At 39.5% G+C, this 15947-nt stretch overlaps 1 protein-coding gene across 1 annotated transcript; it reads right to left on the bottom strand.

Annotated features, from left to right (window-relative positions):
• Window positions 1–1935: 1935 nt before the first annotated feature.
• Window positions 1936–5922, bottom strand: LOC135463527 (cubilin-like). The gene is made up of 4 exons (XM_064740786.1): window positions 5866–5922; window positions 4514–4550; window positions 3312–3566; window positions 1936–2335 (listed from the first exon to the last, which is right to left on the bottom strand). The coding sequence occupies exons 1-4, from the start codon at window positions 5920–5922 to the stop codon at window positions 2085–2087; spliced, it is 600 nt and encodes a 199-aa protein (XP_064596856.1). The 3' UTR covers window positions 1936–2084.
• Window positions 5923–15947: the final 10025 nt, after the last annotated feature.

Here is a 15947-nt window from a genome sequence, read left to right as displayed (position 1 = left end):
ATTTATTTGATTCACCATATTATAATTTGTTTACTTGCGAACGTTCTCAGATTTATGGATGGAGGAAACCAGTCAGAATCACCGCACGCCGTCTTTGTACACGTATTTGTAGGCCAATACGCAATACATCACTTTATTAGTTGACCGTTTGTTTTATTGCCCGAACGCGGCCTGGTCCACTTCGGATCAATGGGGATGAAAAGAATAGGACCTCAGCTCTCTAATCAAGCTAGGCGTAAAAGTTGACTAGCATCGAGCTTTCAGGCGTGGATCCCATAAACAGAATAGGTACACATGTGTTAAAATACAAGTTTGTTTTCCATGGGTGCCATTGCACATGTTGTTGACTTTTCAATCAGCGTTGTTGGGTATGGCGTAGTTAGATATTTAAAATTTATTCATTTATTTCTTTGATAGGTGTTTTACGCTGTACAACATTTCACTTGTACGACGGCGGTCAGCATTTTGGTGGATGGAAACCGTGCTGAGCCTGGGGAAAACCCACGATCATCCGCAGATATTCCGCCAACACGTTTTTCCTGGGTCCATTATTTACAGGTAGAAAGAACAGAAAGAGCCAGGTTAATGCCACCGCATCATTGATCTGACAAACCTCCTGATGTATGGAAACTTCTGAGCCAACAGGTGATAAACTCCCTGAATTATTTTAAAAATTTTTCAAGATGATGCATGAAAGTCCTTTTAAAGACTTTTTTTTAATGTTTTGGATGCCTTTGAATGTAGACCTGTCTTTCCTTCATGCTAATACCAAACCAATTATCCAGATAGTGTCTATAAATCTTTTTGTGAAAGTTTGCACTGAAAATAATTTGTCCTTGAAAACGTTGGAAAACACCCTCTGCCATGGATAGAAACCTTGGGGATTTGAACACGTGGCGTGAAAATGGTTTAAGACCACATTCTCCGGTTCCCACCAGTGTGGTCGCTGTGAATTCAAGTCCAGCTCATGCTTTTTTTCTCTCCGGCCGTACGTGGGAAAGTCTGCCAGCAACCTGCGAATAGTCGTGGGTTTCTCCCAGGTTGTTCCCTGTTTCCTCCCACAATAATGCTGGCCGCCGTCATATAAGTGAAATATTCTTGAGTACGGCGTAAAACACCAATCAAATAAGTAAATAAATGAATGACATTCTCCAGTGGTCAGTCGTGAAATTAAGTAACCTGCTGCTGTAACCTTAATCGTTGGTAACTGTCTAATCAACTCTGGACAAATTCCGGACTTCAGGCGCTAAGCTCGTCACGCGTTCCCAGTGTATTCATCGATGACGTCATCTTCGAATATTTCCCAACACTGACAGAAAGTATGCATAAAATACAGGGGTGTTAAGAAATAAGAAATATCCCACGAAAACGAAAGTTGTTTGTCTGATGGTTTGGTACATATTTCTTCATTTTCCTTACAACCACATACTCTTCGTTTTGGAGCACCTTATCATATACGGCATCCTTTACAACCCATTCATGCAAACAAAAATGACAACGTTCCTAATATGAGATCAGTATGTTACTTTATTTGTCAGCTTTGTCATTATGGAAAGCAAAGATTGCAGGTAAAATTTTACTGGTCAGAAATAATCATAGCTTTCCATCTTCGAGTTCGGCTGTTACGACATGCCGACCTCAGACAACTGGTACATCATCGCCGATCACACATTGTTGTGATAATCTCTATGTATATGATTTTTAAATAAAGCTGACAGATTTGCTACCTGAACAGTATGACAAAAAGTCAGACCGCTCCTAAAACGCAAAGGCCATAAAGGTAACGTAAAGGTAATCCATTTACCACATTGATGTGAATATGTGATGAGTCCAGAACCGGTTATACGCATTCAGCATGTACCTATCACTACTGAAAACCAATCCTTAATTAGTCGACAGTTAAGTAAGCTGAAATCATGAATGTGATAGCATCAGAACAAGTTTTATTTATTTGAATAAACAAAGGTCTCAGACTTTGTATTTTTAATTGATTTGATGCAGATTCATCCACGGTTACGTATTTTATTAATTATTTGTCAAATGATGTGTATCATTAAGAGAAGCTATGTATTCAAAGTTTCGGTTTACTGGCTAGGCCATCCCCAATGCTGGGACTGGTTGTAGCGAGTGATGTTCGGCCATCCATTTCCGAAGGAACCGTTCGGGAAGTATCCGTTTTGCCAGCCTGTATTCGCCAAACGGGAACGCCTGTTCCTGCACATTGCCGACACAGCGTTCCAGTTATAACAGCCGGCACAATATGCAATCCTAAAGCCACGTCGTGTCGTACGCCAATCTGTGTGAAATTTCAACTCGAAAAACCCAGTGCCCATAACTGAAATGATGTTAAACGAATTTAGCGTAAAAAAAATTGAACTAAGTACGATTTAAGTAAAATAGTGTGGCTAAGTTTGTCAAACGTTTCGTATGTATCTAGGTAATGTCTTTGCTGTATTGTCCATCACTTATGGGGAAATCTTGATTTGCTGGCTTGTATTGGATTGTATTTTACACGTTTATTTAATAGTGATTGACTTTTAACGCCATACAGAAACTTCTTTGTCAGCTTCTATATATGTACAAACAATGCTAGAGACAAACGTTCCTTCATGACCTGTGCATGATGTACAAACAATCGTGACGCACATACAACCATGAGGTACAGACAATCATGACGTACAGACAACCATGACATACTGACAATTATGGCGTACAGAGAACCATGACGTACAGACAACCATGACGTAAGACAACCATGATGTCCAGACAACCATGACGAACATACAACCATGGCGTACAGACAATCATGACGTACGGATAACCATGACGTCCAGACAATCATGAAGTACAGATAACCATGACGTACAGACAATCATGAAGTACAGACAACCATGACATACAGACAATCATGACATACAGACAAGCATGACATACTGACAATTATGACGTACAGACATTCATGACGTACAGACAACCACGATGCACAGACAACCATGACGTACAGACAACCATGACACATATACAACCATGGCGTACAGATAACCATGACGTACAGACAATCATGAAGTAAAGACAACCATGACGTACAGACATTCATGACGTATAGACAATCATGACATACAGACAACCATGCACACCATACCCGTGTATGGCAAGTGGCTTTTAAACGCCTGAATGAGCGAAGCTTTTCGTTTACTTTCACCAAGCCTTCACGGGCAGTCAGTTATCAGAATCTAAAACTTCCTTGCCAACTGACGACCAGGATAGCACTGCCACCGCGCAAATGATAACGATATGGTCGCCACACTCACACTTCATCTCGCCCAATTGAATCCCACAAATCCGCTGCGTCCCGTTGAAGTCCACCCAGTCTGAGCATCCGCCGAATACAGACGCTTCCACATCGAAGTCACAGAGGTAAAATCGCATCTCATAGCGTCCGTACAGCGTCGGGTTGATGACGTAATCGCAGTCTAGGTTGTTATCATAATCCTGAGGGTAGTTAGGACTTGTTATCACACCGCTGTTGTTGTAATAGGACTGGTCGCAGTATCTCCCCCAGCGAGCTGGTTACAGAAGAAAATTGAAAACATTAATGAACTCACATCTAGTCTGCCTAATTTTCCTATCTAATATTGATGTTATGTACTGAGTTGTTCAGATGAGTGGGACGGAGCTCTTGACTTATGATATATGTATTTGATTTAAATTTTCTGGCCTAAGCTCTTAAGTGAGTGAGTGATTGAGGTTGAACGTCGTACTTAATTTTTCAGTCATATGACGACGAAGGAATCCTTAGAGTGCGTGTAATGTGCCTCCTTGTTGCTGGACGGATTTCCACCGCTCTTTTATTTAGTGCTGCTTCACTGAGACGCCTTACCGAAGGCAAGTAAGCCGCACCGCCCGAGCCATTATGCTGATAATTGTCAACCAGTCGTTGCACTATCCCCTTCATGCTGAACGCCAAGCGAGGAAGTTACAACTTCCTCTTTTAAAGTCTTAGGTGTGACTCGACCCAGGGTTGATCCTGGGTCTTCCGCTCCCAACAAGAGAAAAGACATCACTAGACCCAATGTATATATGCATCCATATAGTATGCCGTTTATTTTTGTGATGTCGTATAACCCTGATATCACCGGTTCAAAGAAAGCAAAAAATCTAAAGCGCCGCCATGTTATCACTTTTACCCAGTCAGGCGTGAGTTATTTTTATAACCAGCGAACGCGTCTAAAAGAGGTTTTCAGGTATGATGATACATCAGAAAAAAGAATCTATTTAATTTTCTAGATTTTCATTTGCATAAACTTCAGTGCAACAAATAGCGGTTCAAAATGTTAAGGTAGTCTGTATCCATAGTTATAGTATATATAGGCCTACATGAATCTTTTATCTGGAAACAAAGCAAATGCAACATCCCTGTAAAGAAGGTTTTGCCTTGAAAATTCAAATCCAAGGTGAAACAAAAAAGGTCAAGAAGTGAAAGATTCTAAAAAAAAAGTGTAAAGAGCCCTACCAGGTCTGTCAACTTCCGCTTCATTCACGTCCAGAGGCTGGCGTTGTATTCGGGGAACAAGGGAATACAAGGGAAAAGCAGAACATCACATGAAATAGGAAATAATTCATTAGTTGCTGTCTAACATGCAGTAATTTATTTATGTGCTTAATTGATCGATGTTTAGTAAGGATAGGTTTATTTTACACTTGAAGAGTATGAGCAGAATGAGGCCTTATCGGGGTTAAGGCTGTAATCCCAATTGAGAGCATTTTATTTATTCATTTATTTATTTATTTACTTAGGCCTATTTACGCCTTCCCACGCGCGACCGAAGAGGAAGCTAGCATCAGCTGAACTTTATCTCACAACGACCGCGCTGATGATAGGCTTCTGGGTCATTGTGACGCACAAGCACACTAACCAGGTGCTAACTAAAGCGCTCAGCTACATACAGGACTCCAACTGGAAGCAGGTGATAAATGACAAACATTAAAGTATAATTGCAAAGCTCATTTCTGTAAGTCAAATTACGCATTTCGCATATACAATAGTGAACTGTCTGAAGGGAGGAGGAAATCAGGCTGACGGGGTTACCAGACTTCTTTCGGTGCAACAGAATCCTGACTACGTGATGATGCAAGCGTGACAGGCGGCAGATCCAGAACATCAATGAAGACTGATAACGGACTTCATTGTAGGAAAGAATCTGGAGTTGCTTGGGCTTCACAAAAGAGTGAAATCGGACAAGATAATTATGCAAACACATCGTCATGAAAAGTGCAGTCAGCATGGAATCCAATAGGTGAACGGCCGTCCTGGTGGAAGCACTACACGTACGAGGACGTTCATGAACGTTTGAGAACGTACCCGTCAAACAAAAAACACACGTCAAGAAGAAATCAGTGCATCTTTACATGCGCTGTAGTAAAGAGTTACATTAAGAGCTATTGTTTTATATTATTTTTTTGTTTTACTTATTTTATTGTTGTTTAGCCCGATGGCGGTCATTTTCATGCATACATGGGTGGTTGAAACTTAAGTGCCCGGAATAAACGATGAACCTTTGTCAGGTTACTGACGAACTTTCCCACGTGTTACGTACAGATGTGCAGATGATATTGGTTGAACTCATGAGTCGTTAAAGAGCGTCAAGAGTGCGTAAACGGCCTTGCTCACTGAAGACGTGTGACGTACAGATATGCGTATCATATATATTGGCGGAATGAATAAGGGGTCATTGGCGAGCTTAAAGACTGAGTAATTGGTCACACGAACGTCTTAGACCACTTGTCACATAGTCCCCTCGAACAGAGCGCATGTAAAATATACCAATTTCACAACCAAAGCAAACAACCGATAAGGAATCTTACCACAGCGGTCGCCTGCAGAACGGCCAGAGCTAACACAACAGCGATGAGAGTCTTCATGATGGAGTGATGAGAGGATAGGGTGTTAAGCTGGTGTTTTATAGGCTACTAGATGATGTTACTGTACACACAGCCGAAGTAACCTGATCAAACACCTTAATGATGAGAAACCATTTAGCTGTCACAAGATGCCACAAAGAAGTCCCCTCACCTGCGGATTAATCCCAGGGTTTGTTTGTGCAGCATATAGAGCTAACAATCGCACATTAAAAAGTCAATGATATCTTCCGCAGTCTATTATCAAAGACGCGTAAAGCTGTCTTTTAAACTGTCTGGTGATACGATGTTTATTTACAGTAAGATTTATTGAGTCTAACGATTCGTTAATGTACCATCCAAAATTATTCTGTTAATTTAACAGAACGTCTGATGCCTGAGTGATGCTAGAATGTTTTCTATTATTGAAGTAGATTGTTCTGTTGAATAGAATACACACATTCTATCAGTTCAGCAAAATAATTGTATTAGACTAACAGGATGTTGTGTTGAATTTGAGAGAATATTGTGCCATAATAACAGAACACAATCTAGCATCACTCAGACAACAGACTTTTTGTTAAAATTAACAGATTAATTGTTTGAGTGTAAGAATCTGCAACTGGGATCATATTTCCTGTACTTTAGTGACTTTTTTAAATTAATATTTATTTACGTGATTGAGGGCTGTTTTAGTTTAGGCACTAAAGAATATTAAGGGGTTTTTGGTATACAATAGAACCTCTTGACAAAAGCCTTCGTTTGACTAATCCCTGCTGCTGGATACGAACTAGGGATCTTATCAACCAAGGGCTATAGTGGTGTCAAGTTTTATGTCTCTATCAGCTGGAAATCACCGAACTTGAAATGCATACATGAAAGTGTAGGCATTGTTGGGAAAACTGAAAATCTGAGGTTATAGGAGGTCAATGGAGCAAAATAACGCCCAAAAGATAATTATTAACTCCAGTCATGCCAATGTTCAGAAACAAAATGTCTCCAAATGTCACATGTTTAATAAGAGAGCGAGCAGACTATCCATAATTCTACGTGGGTTATATAGTGATTTGTGAAGTTTTAATCCACGGCATTTTGAAGATATGCGTTTGTGGTTTTTGCATTCGATTTGTTTTAGCTCTTTATTTATTTATTTGTTTGGTGTTTTATGCCGTCCTCAAGAATATTTCACTTATACGACGGCCGCCAGCGTTATGCTGAGAGGAATCCGAGCAGAACCCCTGGGGAAAACCACCACCATCCCCAAGTTCCTCACAGATCTTCCCACGTACTGTCGGAGAGAAAGCCAGCATGAGCTAGTGAAAAGCATGGGTCATTGGGTCGTGCTTGCACACTACCCACCTGGGTCATGGAGGCCTCCGCTTACGCTTTAAATGAGAATATCGTGTTTCCAGTCTGAGTCATCACTCTAGAAGATACTAGGTGTGTGTCTATACCAACATGCTACATGGTGCGTGGTGTGCCCAATTTGTGCCTACCAGTTAGATAGTACATATACTTAGTGTGTTCAGTTAGTACTAAACAGGAAGATAATACATATACTTGGTGTGTCCAGTTTGTGCTGACCAAGTAGATAGTGCATATACTTGGTGTGTCCAGTTTGTGCTAACCAGGTAGATTGTACATATACTTGGTGTGTCCGATTTGTGCTAACGAGGTAGATAGTACATATACTTTGGTGTGTCCGATTTGTGCTAACCAGGTAGATAGAACATATACTTGATGTGTTCAGTTTGTGCTAACGAGGTAGGCAGCACATATGCTTTGGTGTGTCCAATTTGTGCTAACCAGGTAGATAGTACATATACTTGGTGTGTCCAATTTGTGCTAACCAGGTAGGCAGCACATATGCTTTGGTGTGTCTAATTTGTGCTAACCAGGTAGATAGTGCTTATACTTTGGTGTGTCTAATTTGTGCTAACCAGGTAGATAGTACATATACATGGTGTGTTCAGTTTGTGCTAACGAGGTAGGCAGCACATATGCTTTGGTGTGTCCAATTTGTGCTAACGAGGTGGATAGTGCATATAATTTGGTGTGTCCAATTTGTGCTAACGAGATAGACAGTACATATACTTGGTATGTCCAGTTTGTGCTAACCAGGTAGATAGTACATGTACTTCTGGTGTCCAATTTGTTCTAACCAGGTAAGCAGCACATATACTTGCTGTGTCCAATTTGTGATAACCAGGTAGATAGTACACATACTTTGGTGTGTCCAGTTTGTGCTAACCAGGTAGATAAGACATATACTTTGGTGTGTCCAGTTTGTGCTAAACAGGTAGATAGTACATATAATTTGGTGTGTCCACTTTGTGCTCACGAGGTAGATGGTACATATATTTGGTGTGTCCAATTTGTGCTAACCAGGTAGATAGTACATATACTTGGTGTGTCCAACTTGTGCTAACCAGGTAGATAGTACATATACTTTGGTGTGTCCGATTTGTGCTAACCAGGTAGATAGGATATATACTTGGTGTGTTCAGTTTGTGCTAACGAGGTAGGCAGCACATATGCTTTGGTGTGTCCAGTTTGTGCTAACCAGGTAGATAGTGCATATACTTTTGGTGTGTCCACTTTGTGCTCACGAGGTAGATAGTACATATACTTAGTGTGTCCAATTTGTGCTAACGAGGTAGATAGTACATATACTTTGGTGTGTCCAGTTTGTGCTAACCAGGTAGATAGGACATATACTTGGTGTGTTCAGTTTGTGCTAACGAGGTAGATAATACATATACTTAGTGTGTCCAATTTGTGCTAACCAGGTAGATAGGACATATACTTGGTGTGTTCAGTTTGTGCTAACCAGGTAGGCAGCACATATGCTTTGGTGTGTCTAATTTGTGCTAACCAGGTAGAAAGTGCATGTACGTGGTGTGTCCAATTTGTGCTAACCAGGTAGAAAGTGCATATATGTGGTGTGTCCAATTTGTGCTAACCAGGTAGAAAGTGCATATACGTGGTGTGTCCAATTTGTGCTAACCAGATAGATAGTACATATACTTTGGTGTGTCCAGTTTATGCTAACCAGGTAGATAGGACATATACTTTGTGTGTTCAGTGTGTGCTAAAGAGGTAGGCAGCACATATGCTTTGGTGTGTCCAATTTGTGCTAACCAGATAGATAGTACATATACTTTGGTGTGTCCAGTTTATGCTAACCAGGTGGATAGGACATATACTTGGTGTGTTCAGTGTGTGCTAACGAGGTAGGCAGCACATATGCTTTGGTGTGTCCACTTTGTGCTAAGCAGGTAGGTAGTACATATACTTAGTGTGTTCAATTTGTGCTAACCAGGTAGGCAGTGCATATGCTTTGGTGTGTCCAATTTGTGCTAACCAGGTAGAAAATGCATATACGTGGTGTGTCCAATTTGTGCTAACCAGGTAGATAGTACATATACTTGGTGTGTCCATTTTGTGCTAACCAGGTAGGCAGCACATATGCTTTGGTGTGTCCAATTTGTGCTAACAAGGTAGAAAGTATATTATTTTATTTTGTCCAAGTGGTACCACGATTTACTATTTGCGTACTGTATTATATGTATTATTTACTGGGCTTTCGGTTTGAGATATATTTAACACATTCGAAATCCTCAACATCCTCGAGCAGCAATGTATAATTTTAGATGCGGTTTGAAACCATAATTTATAAGACTTTAAGGACTAGCACGAGTTGTGGGGAGAAGTTATAAAATAACCTGTACAGTGAGATAACATGCATTTTTGTGAGATGGCAAAAAATGTACAGATCAGATAACTTGCATTCTTGTGACATGGCATAAAATGTACAGATCCGATAACATGCATTCTTGTGAAATGGCGTAACCTGTACAGATTAGATAACATGCATTCTTGTGACATGGCGTAACCTGCACAGATCAGATAACATGCATTCTTGTGACATGGCGTAACCTGTACAGATCAGATAACATGCATTCTTGTGACATGGCGTAACCGGTACAGATCAGATAACATGCATTCTTGTGACAAGGTATAACCTATACAGATCAAATAACGTGCATTCTTGTGACATGTCATAACCTGTGCAGATCAGATAACATGCATTCTTGTGACATGTCATAAAATGTACAGAACAGATAACATGCATTTTTGTGACATGGCATAACCTGTACAGATCAGATAACATGCATTCTTGTGAAATGGCTTAACCTTTACAGATCAGATAACATGCCTATCTATGACATGGCATAATCTGTACAGATCAGATAGCATGCCTTTCTGTGACATGGCATAACCTGCACAGATCAGATAACATGCATTCTTGTGACATGGCATAAAATGTACAGATCAGATAACATGCATTCTTGTGACATTGCATAAAATATACAGATCAAATAACGTGCATTCTTGTGACATGGCATAAAATATACAGATCAGATAACATGCATTCTTGTGACATGGCATAAAATATACAGATCAAATAACACACATTCTTGTGAAATCGCGTAGCATGTACAGATCAGATAACATACATTTTTGTGACATGGCGTAACCTATACAGATCAGATAACATACATTCTTGTGACATGGCGTAACCTGTACAGATAAGGTAATATGCATTCTTGTGACATGGCATAACCTGTACAGATTAGATAATATGCATTGTTGTGACATGGCATAAAATCCATTACATGTATCTGTCGTTGAATTTATTAAAAATCATGCAAATTTCGGTTGAAAAGGTGTGAAAAGTTCTTTGTAAGCTTGGTCTTAAATATTTTTTAAATTTTTCATTACAGAGAAAGGAACATTTTAAAATATTGTTTGTATGGGGGGTAATTGGGACCACCTTTTAGTGCATAGGAAAGTTCCATTTTATGATGTGATGCTGGTCTAATAGATTGTTTGGAATGTAAAATTGTTGTTTATATCTAAACGAATGCGTTAAATCTGAATCAGGATATTAGTAAGGAATATATTATAAATATGATTAAAATACGCCTTTTAAACGTTTGTCAGGAGAAAACACACAATTCAAGCTCAAATATATTTATTGGACATAAATCACATCCCTATTTAGGACTTTTTTATGCAAAGACGATACACTAGCATACCAGAAGGTGGTCCCGAATACCTACCGTATAGTAGGTAAAGAAAAATGGGAAAAATGTTTAAGACGATGTTTACAATTAACTTTCTCCGACTTTCCATCTTATGTATACTTCATTTTTGAGTTTTCCTAAAACCTGTAAGATTTTAGGTTTTAGTGGATAACTGATCACTATTGGTCAGCAGCATCCTGGACTGGAAAAAGAGTCCTGATGAAAACCTACATGACGAGCAAGACACACACACGCCTATCAAGTGCTGAGGCCAACCACCATCAGAGTTAGTTCCCCTGTTTAAACAACACGGTAGACTGTTTAGATAAACCTATTTCCGTGGTACATTTGTACCTTTGTGACTTTGAGTTTCTTGCAGACGGAGAATATTTGCATGATTAAATGTCATTAAGAATGAGGACAAGTGTAACATGACATAAAAACGTACATCATCGTATACTGAGAGGAGCAAATGGTAAATAGAATTCAGTGTATATGGTGACCTCAGTCCAATACATTAACAACGGATTATTTCGGCAACCTGAGGATATTCGTGAGTTTCCCAGGGATTCTATCCGGTGCCCTACAAATATAATGCTGGACGCCGTAGTATAAGTAAAATATTCTTGCGTATGGCGCAAAACACTCATTTAAAAATTAGTTTTTGGAGGACAAAGGCGGTTTTAGCATCTTTGGTCCAGTTTTGTCCAACCAAATTTTCAGAAACATTTTGTTTATCACAAAGGCGCAGAATGTCTATTGGCGATCGTAAAAGACAATCCCTTTTTTACATCACGCCATGGGGGTTTCAGACTTTATAAAATTAATTTCACCAAAGAGTTTCACACCGAATATGAAACTATAAAGGAAACAATACGTTGTAGTTGTGTCGGAGAAGTTACCCGTATTTTCCTGTAAAACTTTATTAGTTGCGCGGAAGATATCTTTTGTAAAAACATTTCATTTGACTTTATTTACACTTTGGGGGTTTCTGGCGAAGCTCTTTGACAGTATTATTGCATCTTTTATCTGCCATGTATTTTTGGCTCCTGTATAAAAACACTCCCAACGCTGCAGATCAGCTTATGTCTTTTGATGTTACTGCGCCCAACTTTTAGAATGTTGAAGAGATTCTTACTGCAAAAGAACACTGGAGCTCTATCTCTTAGCGCTGTTATGTCAGTAGAACCTTGAAACATAATGTTTGGCATTATGAATGTATCAAGGGAACTTGACTTGATATGTTTGACGGTATCTGTGTGTCAAAGGAATCTTAAATGCACTATATATGTTTATCTTACAGTCTCACCGTGTCCAGAAGAAATCCTTTGAGTTGCCTAATATATTTGGCAGTGTTACTGTGACTAAATAATCTTCTGAAATCAAACCAGTCAATGTGTTCTGTTTTAAAAGAACCTTGAAGCTTTGTGCTTGACGTGTTATTGTGTCAAAAGAATGTTGATCAGGTATGTCTTACAGTGATACTGTGAAAGAAACTCGAAGCTTTAATCAATTGCGATGGACTTACGCGGTAAAAACTATATTAAAGAGCAATATATTACAAAAACAATTTGAGTGAGTGAGTGCTTGGGGTTTAACGTCGTACTCAACAATTTTTCAGTCATATGACGACGAAGGAATCATTAGGGTGCATGTACGTGTAATGTGCCTCCTTGTTGCAGGACGGATTTCCACCGCTCTTTTATTTAGTGCTGCTTCACTAAGACGACTTACCGAAGGCAAGTGAGCCGCCCCGCCCGAGCCATTATACTGATACGGATCAACCAGTCGTTGCACTATCCCCTTCATGCTGAACGCCAAGAGAGAAAGTTCCTCTTTTAAAGTCTTAGGTGTGACTAGGTGTGACTCAATCAAGGATTGATCCTGGATCTACCGGTCCCGAAGAGGACGCTCTACAAAACAATTTGAAGATATATAGGTCTGGCTGACGGCACTAGGGTGTCAAAATAATTTTGCATCCATGGGTATAGCTGACAGCATTAGTGTGCCAACAGAATTTTGTATCCATGGGTATAGCTGACAGCATTAGTGTGCCAACAGAATTTTGCATCCATGGGTATAGCTGATAGCATTAGTGTGCCAACAGAATTTTGCATCCATGGGTATAGCTGACAGCATTAGTGTGCCAACAGAATTTTGCATTCATGGGTATAGCTGAAAGCATTAGTGTGCCAAAAGAATTTTGAGGCTTAATGTCTGATAGAATATTGCTCAAAGAATTTTGTGTTATATGGGGTTAAACAACAATCAGATAGATAAGTAAATCCCGAACATGGTCCAGAAGATCTCGATAACAAGCGATCAGTAACGTCAATGTGTTTGGAAAAGAAGAAAATGGTTTCTGTATATTATCCCAAAGTGCTCAGATTGCATTGTTCTCATTTTAAACGTCATTCTCATCCTCGTGCAGATATATATGAATTACAAGAACCCTCATACGTTTCTATAAACCATTTTAAACACTAATGGGGAGGCGGCATAATTTTTAATCCCGTGAGGTGGCGCTAGTGTGAAACAGGACCTCGAGTCATCGTTACATCAAGAATAGATTGTAGTGTCTACAACATTGCAGTGTATCAATTTCTGTCGTAATGTCATACTGTCTTTAATGTGACGTCATCATGATGGGCTGGGAAATGACGTCAACGTCCTGCTGCCGAACGTTTAATAGGTCCTCATTCTCTTGGACACCAATTACTCCTGTGCGTCCTTGTGCCTATTCATAATCTCCTCTGAGCCAATCATCAGTAAACTCTTTGGTCACGTGATTAGAGTACTGGCGGTGAAAACAAACTGGATTTAACCCCAAACAGATAGGCATTTGAGACGATTTAAAAATAAAAAATGAGAAATATAGCTTATAGGTAAGAAATTCTTTCTGGAAAAGTAATCAAAGTGTATTTAGCCTTCAGGTGTGACAGTTTCAATGTCCTGCAATGTTTTTAACTTTAGGAATATGCAAAAATAAGCCTTTGGCTCATTTAGCTCCATGTTTTGAGGAATGCTTTTAGCTTAGTTCAAACATGAGCATTTCTTTAACTTATGTGAATTTATGCAAGCTGTGAGAAATATTTCGGTTTAATACGAATCCCTATATTTGCACTAGTTTTTGTAATAATATAACTTGTGCGTTTTATGCCGTAAGCTTGTACACGGACAAAATACGGAGATTCGGCTGTTTACACCGATCTCCATCTCAATTTACAAATATCCCAAGACACATTTGTATGATTTAATTAAAAATAAATTATTCTGCATACTGTGGCCTTTTGTGGTGAGCATGTGTACATATCCGCAGAACTATGCTGGTGGACTATGTGTCCTGGGGTCTGCTTACTTTGCATTGTTTTCATTGTTTACAAGCAGATCTGATTTTACTCTGTAGCCTGTATGCAGGTGCCACTGGGGTAAGTAGGTCTGATTTTACTCTCCACCCTGTATGTAGGTGTCACTGCTGTAAGTAGATATGATTTTACTCTCCACCCTGTATGTATGTGTCACTGCTGTAAGTAGATCTGATTTTACTCTCTACCATGTATGTAGGTGTCACTCCTGTAAGTATGCCTGATTTTACTCTCCACCCTGTATGTAGGTGTCACTGGTATAAGTAGATCTAATTTTACTCTCAACCCTGTATGTAGGTGTCACTGGTATACGTACGTCTGATTTTACCCTCCACCCTGTATACAGATGTTGCTGGTGTACGTAGATCTGATTTTACTCTCCACCCTTTATATAGGTGTCACTGGTATAAGTAGATCTGATTTTACTCTCTACCCTGTATGTAGGTGTCACTGGTATAAGTAGGTCTGATTTTAATCTCCACCCTGTATGTAGGTGTCACTGGTATGAATAGATCTAATTTTACTCTCAACCCTGTATGTAGGTGTCACTGGTATAAGTAGATCTAATTTTACTCTCAACCCTGTATCTAGGTGTCACTGGTATGAGAAGGTCTGATTTTACTCTCCACCCTGTATGTAGGTGTCACTGGTATAAGTAGATCTAATTTTACTCTCAACCCTGTATGTAGGTGTCACTGGTATCAGTAGATCTGATTTTACTCTCCACTCTGTATGTAGGTGTCACTGGTATAACTAGATCTAATTTTACTCTCAACCCTGTATGTAGGTGTCACTGGTATGAATAGATCTAATTTTACTCTCAACCCTGTATGTAGGTGTCACTGGTATGAATAGATCTAATTTTACTCTCAACCCTGTATGTAGGTGTCACTGGTATAAGTAGATCTAATTTTACTCTCAACCCTGTATGTAGGTGTCACTGGTATAAGTAGATATGATTTTACTCTTCACCCTGTATGTAGGTGTCACTGGTATAAGTAGATCTAATTTTACTCTCAACCCTGTATGTAGGTGTCACTGGTATCAGTAGATCTGATTTTACTCTCAACCTTGTATGTAGGTGTCACTGTTGTAAGTAGATCTTATTTTACTCTCCATCCTGTATGTATATGTCACTGCTGTAAGTAGATCTTATTGTACTCTCCACCCTGTATGTAGGAGTCACTGCTGTAAGTAGATCTTATTTTATTTTCCATCCTGCATGTAGGCTAGGTGTCACTGGTATAAATAGATTTGATTTTACTCCTCATCCTGTAATTAGGTGTCACTCTTGTAAATAGGTGTGACTTTACTCTCCACATTACACGTAAACCCCGGCAGTGCTTTGCCGTCGTCTAATCTGGGAAGTATTGGGCCTAACACCTCATCCAATATTATGGAATAAATTAGTCATGCGGTATTATCCCAGACTGATCACGGCCGATTTATAGGCCTACACCACTTAATACGCCCCAATTTTTTTTATTGGCAGGTAATAAACCCGGATTTTATATCGTTCATAAGTAAATATTGGGAAATGGTATAACCATGTAACACGTGATCAGGGTTTGCTAATATAAGCAATGGACGAGTG

The sequence above is a fragment of the Liolophura sinensis genome, chromosome 3 (assembly GCF_032854445.1).
Source record: "Liolophura sinensis isolate JHLJ2023 chromosome 3, CUHK_Ljap_v2, whole genome shotgun sequence".
In the NCBI taxonomy this organism is placed as follows: Eukaryota; Metazoa; Mollusca; class Polyplacophora; order Chitonida; family Chitonidae; genus Liolophura; species Liolophura sinensis.
The sequence above is the reverse complement of the archived record's forward strand: the minus strand, read 5'-3'. Positions and strand labels throughout refer to the sequence as shown.

Bases quoted from the DNA above. Each gene is read 5' to 3' on its own strand.
- LOC135463527 (XM_064740786.1), bottom strand. From the start codon at position 5,922: ATGAAGACTCTCATCGCTGTTGTGTTAGCTCTGGCCGTTCTGCAGGCG. The intron at 4,551-5,865 runs GTAAGATTCCTT...ATACAACGCCAG, and splicing joins TTCTGCAGGCGACCGCTGTG to CCTCTGGACGTGAATGAAGC. The intron at 2,336-3,311 runs GTGAGTGTGGCG...ACATCATTTCAG, and splicing joins TCAATTGGGCGAGATGAAGT to TTATGGGCACTGGGTTTTTC.